Source organism: Gastrolobium bilobum, unplaced genomic scaffold, assembly GCF_033153095.1.
Source record: "Gastrolobium bilobum isolate Gb01-03AN ecotype WA unplaced genomic scaffold, APGP_CSIRO_Gbil_v1 utg6199, whole genome shotgun sequence".
In the NCBI taxonomy this organism is placed as follows: Eukaryota; Viridiplantae; Streptophyta; class Magnoliopsida; order Fabales; family Fabaceae; genus Gastrolobium; species Gastrolobium bilobum.
Window position 1 is genome coordinate 170,571 of NW_026896737.1, and position 7,552 is coordinate 178,122.

Sequence of the window (7,552 nt, forward strand, 5' to 3'; positions counted from 1 at the left end):
CGTACACGTTCAGAAGCTTCTTCCATCGAATTAGGCTTGGATCCATGGCTTGTTGGTGCTGATGTCAACAGTATGTACTGCTGACCTCATCTGCATTGCTACAACACTGCTTTCCGATGCTACAGCATTGACCTGCAGTAAAATAACAAGTGCATTTAAATCTCTCCAATACCTCAATTTATGTCCAAATACTCACAATTAACATAATTCTCAATTAAACCATGAAATCACAGAAATCATGCATTAATCATAAAAAATCTAGAGAATAGTATGTAATCATAACACCAAAACATCACATTTAAGCCCAAAATAACTCTCTTTTGGAGAGGTATCACACTCCAAACTTAAAATGTTGCTTGTCCTCGAGCAACAAAACACTCCTCAGGTTTAACATTCATCAACTCAGTAACTTCTGTATCAAAGACCATTGTTGAGATTCTCCAGATTGCAGCATCATTACTACAGCATTGTGCAGTTGATTGTTGATCTTCAGCCATCATCTTTACTTCAACTTCAGTATTTCTTGTTGGCTTCATCTTCTCAGGGATTCATAGCTTTTGGATGATTCAGGGTGTGTGTGCTAGGAACTTGCTTCTCGGGTTGATCCATCTTGGAGCTTCAAACTAAAAATCATCAGGCCTAGTTGCTTGACTCATGCTCTGTCAGGATTGAATCCACATCCATTTGTACAAGACTTGAAGGAACTAGTGTCCACCTTGCATTTTTAGCTTTGTCTTCCTCTTTTGTCTAGTGCTTTTGCACTTAGTCTATTTTTGGGCTTTCCCCTCTTTTCTTTTTCTTTTGACTCCATTTCCTGGAGGAAGAATTCTTTGTGCATTGGCACTTTATTGCTTGGCTTCTTTCACTCTTATAGCCCTCAAATCTGTCTCATGCGATGGGATTCAAACCCAACAAATTGTTGAACCTTAAGCCCTCTTCCGTAATTCATTCCTTGATTTCTCTTGCCTTGAATTGATCCTTGTGCTTAAATGGTTCATGCATTGGCCTTTTACCCTGAGTTGGTTCTGTTTTTCAAGTCTTACTTGGGTTTCCATTTAGACTTTGGCTTTAACAACTGACTTTCATGCTTACACAGTGCTGTAGCAATCTTGCAGCAATGCAGATTATAACAAAATAGACAAGGATACAACATTTCCTGATTGATGTTATGCTAAACCCTTCAGCATTTTTAACTCAACATCAGTACTGAGTTTTCTTCTTGTTCTTAACTCAGCATCAGTACTGAGTTTTCTCCTTGAGTCCCTTATTTTCTCTCTATATTTTGCCTAACTTCAGAATAAAACCAGAAACAAAACACGCAGAATATTGAACAGAAAATACTTCCTACAGCATGCAAAATAACCTTTCACAAATGATTTTAAAATCAAAAGAGATCAATCACTATCCCCTTCTTCTTCCTCTTCTTCATTTTCTTTTCCTTCTTTTTCTTCTTCTTCTGCTACCTCATCCTCTTCTTCTTCTTCTACTTCTTCTTCTTCTTCTCCTTCTTCTTTTTCCTCCTCTCCATCTTCTTCAGATGCTGCAGCCTTGCTCTGGCCTTCCTTCTGTTCAAGAGCTTTGAGAAAACCAAGTTGAGCTAGGATGAAATTGTCCATGTTATTCAGTTTATCCATGATTTCCTTCCTGGTCTCCATTTGGTCGTTCTCAATCTTCTTCAGTCTGTCTTCGATCCTCTTCTGCCAGATTGAATCTTCTTCCCCTGCTACTGTGGAAGTTGATGCTGCAGCATTCTTTCCTCGGGATTTTGGTGAAGATATAGTTTCTCCAGCAAGTACCTTTTTCCTTTTTGCTGACCCTTTCAGTGGTGTAGGGTTTGATTGGTTCTGTGATCTGGAACCGGTCCTCATCATCAGCAATGTGGACATTGGCTTCCTGGCATAACTGGGTGATCAATCCAGGGAAGAACAGGTAGCCAGTATCGATTTTGGAGCAAGCCACAATTTCGGCTTGAATAATACGACCCACATCAAAGGGTCTTCCATCCAGAATACAAGAGAGCAATATTGCTCTTTCCTTGTTCACAGTCTCAGTGTGGGAATTAGGCTTTAGCCTACTCTTCAAAAAATGGTACCACACCCTTGCTTCGGACTTTAGTGCACATCTCAGAAAAGAGAGACTCTTTTGTGCCGACACAGTCCATGTCGTCCCCTCCACACACAAGTCCTCAAGGACTTGTTTCAGAAATTCCTCATCATTGGTGGTCTTCAGACCTTGATACTCATCCACAATGGTGGGCAAGTTGTACACCCTCTTGATGGTAGCACTGCTGAAGGATACACTTGTTCCTCTGACCATAACCTTAGTGGATTTGCTCTGAGGCATGTTTGCATAGAATTCCCTAACAATAGGGATTACTGCTTCATCTTCATGGAGACAGAATTTCCCCCATTGATGTGTAGCGATGATGTTGGTGATGTATGGGTCATATGCCCCAGCGTCGATGCTGACTTGCACAAAACCTCTATCAGAGAGGAGATTCCTATTCAACATAACTCCATGCCTCTTTACAGCCCGTTCATTGATGAAGGTGGGTATGGCTTCCATTTTCTTAGGGGTGCCAGAATGTTTCACGTTCATCCCTCTTATCTCTCCACTCCTTGTTGATGTGCCTTCCATTGCTATGACTCCAAACTCAGTTGTTTGCTCTCGGTTGTGATTGACAATGGGGACTCCAAACTCAATTTCTCACTTTGGCTCTTTGGAACAACCTGGAGTTTCTTTCAGGATTGAGAGAAAATAAAAATGAAGAGAAAATGGGTACTTTTTGCACTATCATAGAGGAGATAAGGATGTAAGGACGTTGGCAGCTTTTTATAACTGCTTCAGGGCCATTTGCAGCATTTCTATTGGCCCAAATAACTGCTCAACCGCAGGGAATGATTACCTCTCTCCTCCAACGTTCCAGTTTTAAATGCTCAACGATCCTGTTGGGTTAATCAGCAGAACCCACGGTGTAGCATCCTCTGGGTCTTTCCTCCACTTTCAGTGGCCTAGCGCGGCCCAATTTCTTCCTGGCCCACAACTCCTTTGTTGTAGCCTGTGATTATGCTGTGACATTACTACAGCGTTGCATTTCTTTCCCTTTTTTTATCTGATCCCAGAAATTAAGAACTTAGAATTAAATCACATGCTTCCTAATTGACAAAATTAATGAAAATGCTTAATTAAATCAAAATGAATTGCTAGTATCCTAGTGTTGCCTCCCTAGAGCGCTTGATTTTAAGTCTTCAGCCTGACTTGCTCTTTCTTGGACTCAATTAGGCTCTCCCAAGGAGATAACAAACTTCTCCTTGTCTGCATGACCTCCCCAATAATGCTTAAGTCGTTGGCCATTAACTTTGAATGTGTCTCCCCCTTTTTCGCTCATAACTTCAACAGCTCCATGTGGGAATGCTTGGACCACTCTAAAAGGTCCTGACCCCTTTGACTTAAGTTTTCCTGGAAATAACTTGAGCCTTGAATTGAATAGTAGCACTTGCTCTCCTTGCTCAAAGCACCTATGCAGAATATTTTTGTCATGCCATTTTTTGATCTTCTCTTTATACAACTTGGCATTTTCATATGAGTCTAGCCTGAATTCATCAAGGTCATTAAGCTGCAGCATTCTGTTTTCCCCTGCTGCTTTAGCATCCAAATTCAGCTTGGTTATTGCCCAATAAGCACTATGCTCCAGCTCCACAAGAAGATGGCATGCCTTCCCATACACAATTTTGAATGGTGATGCACCTAAGGCAGTCTTGTATGCAGTCCTGTATGCCCATAAAGAATCATCCAACCTTAGTGACCAGTCTCTCCTTGTAGGATTTACCACCTTCTCCAATATCCTCTTGATTTCTCTATTGGACACTTCAACCTGCCCACTGGTCTGAGGGTGGTATGCTGTAGCAATCTTGTGTCTGACCCCATATTTTGCTAACAGATGTTCAAATTGTTTGCTGCAGAAATGGGATCCTTCATCACTGATAATTGCCCTTGGTGTGCCAAACCTTGTGAAGATGTTCTTTTTGAGGAATTTCCACACAACTTTTGAATCATTGGTGGGTAATGCCACGGCTTCCACCCATTTGGACACATAGTCCACAACCACTAGAATGTATTGATTTCCAAATGATGGTGGGAATGGTCCCATGAAATCCAGCCCCCAAACATCAAACAGTTCCACCTCAAGAATAGGGTTGAGGGGCATTTCATGCCTTCTTGACACATTTCCAGTCCTTTGGCATCTATCACAACCTGAAACAAAAGAATGTGAATCTTTAAAAATGTTAGGCCAGTAAAAACCAGATTGTAGAATCTTTGCTGCAGTTCTGACTCCAGCATAGTGACTTCCATATGGAGATGAATGACAATGCTCCAATATGGCTTGTATTTCTCCTTCAGGTACGCATCTTCTTATGATTTGATCAGGGCATCTCTTGAATAGGTATGGTTCATCCCAGAGGTAGTATTTGCAATCATGGATGAACTTCCTCCTTTGCTGTGAACTCATGTTGTTGGGCAGAATTCCACTCACTATGTAGTTTGCAATATCAGCATACCTTGGTGTTGTAGCAATGGTAATGGCAAAGAGTTGTTCATCTGGAAATGCATCCTTGATTTGCTCGTCATGCTTATCTGCTTTTCCTTCATCCAACCTTGATAAGTGGTCTGCCACTTGATTCTCTGTGCCCTTCTTGTCTTTTATCTCCAAATCAAATTCTTGTAGCAAGAGCATCCACCTGATTAGCCTTGGTTTTGAGTCCTTCTTGTCTACTAAGTACTTGATAGCTGCATGGTCAGTATAAACAGTCACTTTAGCACCAAACAAATAAGATCTGAATTTCTCAAAAGCATAAACCACAGCCAATAATTCTTTTTCAGTGACTGTATAATTGAGCTGAGCTTCTGTGAGTGTTTTGCTAGCATAATAAATGGGATGAAACACTTTGATGTGTCTCTGTCCCAACACTGCTCCAATAGCATGCTCACTAGCATCACACATCATTTCAAATGGTAGACTCCAATCGGGAGCTACTATGATAGGTGTTGTGACCAGTTTCTTTTTCAATTCTTCAAAGGCTGCCTTGCAATCCTCATCTATAATGAATGGTGCATTCTGCTCCAGCAATCTGCAAAGTGGCCTTGAAATTTTCGAGAAGTCTTTGATGAATCTTCTGTAAAATCCAGCATGCCCCAAAAAGCTTCTGATTCCTTTCACATTAATGGGTATGGGCAGCTTCTCAATCACTGAAACCTTGGCTTTATCCACTTCCAGCCCTTCCTTTGAGATCTTGTGACCCAAGACTATGCCTTCTCTGACCATGAAATGACACTTCTCCCAATTGAGTATGAGATTAGTGTCTTCATATCTCTGAAGTACATCTGATAGGTTGGCAAGACATGAAGTAAATGACTCCCCAAAAACTGAGAAATCATCCATGAATATTTCCACAAAGTCTTCAACCATATCTGTGGATATAGCCATCATACGACGCTGGAAGGTTGGTGGAGCATTACACAGGCCAAATGGCATCCTTCTGAATGCAAAGGTGCCATAAGGGCAGGTGAAAGTATTCTTGTTCTGGTCTTCAGGTGCTATAGCAATCTGATTATAGCCTGAGTACCTATCTAAAAAGTAATAGAACTCCTTCCTTGCAAGTCTATCCAGCATCTGATCAATGAAAGGCAAGGGGAAGTGATCCTTCCTTGTTGCATCATTCAGTTTCCTATAGTCCATGCAAATTCTCCATCCTGTTATAGTTCTTGTAGATATCAGCTCATTATTTTCATTTTCCACCACTGTAATTCCTCCTTTTTTAGGGACACATTGGACTGGACTCACCCATTGACTATCTGAAATAGGGTATATCACTCCTGCATCTAGCCATTTTATGACTTCTTTCTTCACAACTTCCTTCATCATAGGATTCAGCCTCCTCTGATGTTGTACAGTACTGCTATAGCCTTCTTCCAGCAAAATTCTGTGCATACACAGTGACAGACTTACGCCTTTTATATCAGCAATGGTCCACCCCAATGTTGTTTTGTGTTTCTTCAGAACCCCTAGCAACTGTTCCTCCTGCAACTTGGTCAATTGAGATGAGATTATTACAAGCAGAGTATCATTTTCTCCCAAGTATGCATTTCTCAAATGATCAGGCAGTGGCTTAAGCTCCAGCACTGGTGGTTCCTCAACTGAAGGCTTTGGTGATTGAGTTTTTCTTTCCGACAAGTTCAGAGATTCAAAGTGTCTCTCTCTGAATGGCATTACTGGTTGGGTATCAATCCAAGCTAAACATGCTTCTACCTCCTCTTTGTCAATTGCACCTTCTTCTGCTATAGCAATCTCCAAGGGCTCCTTCTCATTTTCTGATTCCTGTTGCTATAGCAACTGTTCATCAGCATCCTCTATTGCAGCACACTCCTCCTTCTGACTTAGATACTTCAAAGCATTTAACACATTAAAAGTTATCTGCTCATTGTTGACTCTCATAGTCAGAGCTCCTTTTTCAACATCAATAAAAGTTCTTCCAGTAGCTAAGAATGGTCTACCCAAGAGCAAGGGTACCTCCCTATCTGCTTCAAAATCAAGAACATTGAAGTCAGCAGGAAATATAAATTTATCCACTCTTACCAACACATTTTCAATTTTTCCTTCAGGGTAAGTGATGGATCTGTCAGCAAGTTGTAGGGTGACAGTGGTTGGACGTGCTTCTCTGATTCCCAATTTGGTGAAAATACTCTTAGGCATCAAATTGATGGATGCACCAAGATCACATAGTGCCTGACCAACATAGGTGTTACCAATTGAACAAGGGATTGTGAAAATCCCTGGATCTTTCAATTTAGGTGGTAACTTGTTCAAGAACCTATTACTTTCTTGGGTGAGGGCTACTGTCTCATACTCCTTGACTCCCTTTTTTTCTTGACAAGATGTCTTTCATGAACTTTGCATAGCTAGGCATCTATTCAAGAGCCTCTACCAATGGAACATTGATATGCAATTGCTTTAGCACGTCCATGAACCTTTTGAATTGCTTGTCATCTTGCTGCTTATGAAGCCTCTGAGGAAAAGGAGGTGGTGGTCTACTTGCTTTGTCAGCAGGCTGACTCTGCTGCTTCTTTGCTGCAGCATTCTGTTCTGGACTTTTAGTCTGATTGTCAACCTGTTGCTCTCCAATATCTTCTTCCACAACAACCTTCTCTCCTGCATTCTGGCCTTCTGACTCCTTCATTTTGTGGTAGTCTTTAATATGGTATGGTTCATATACAGCCTTTCCATTCCTTAATGATGTAGCCTTGATCTGCTCATTTCCTTCTTATCTTGGATTTTCAGTGTTGCTAGGCAATGTGCCTATGGGTCTGCTTCTCATAGCATCAGCTAACTGCCTACTTGATTCTCCAAGTTCTTTATTGATGCTGATTGACTCTGAACAGTGGCATCATTCCTTGCCATGAAGTCTTTCAGCATATTCTCCAACGAACTAGAGTTGTCAGATTGCTGTCTAGTTTGTTGGTATTGCTGCTGCTGCTGAAATGGTGGCCTTTGCAT

At 41.2% G+C, this 7,552-nt stretch overlaps 1 protein-coding gene across 1 annotated transcript; it reads right to left on the reverse strand.

Moving 5' to 3' along the window:
* Window positions 1-6,382: 6,382 nt before the first annotated feature.
* On the reverse strand, window positions 6,383-7,552 carry LOC133301714 (uncharacterized). Its single transcript, XM_061501390.1, has 3 exons — window positions 7,394-7,552; window positions 6,984-7,304; window positions 6,383-6,784 (listed from the first exon to the last, which is right to left on the reverse strand). The coding sequence occupies exons 1-3, from the start codon at window positions 7,550-7,552 to the stop codon at window positions 6,383-6,385; spliced, it is 882 nt and encodes a 293-aa protein (XP_061357374.1).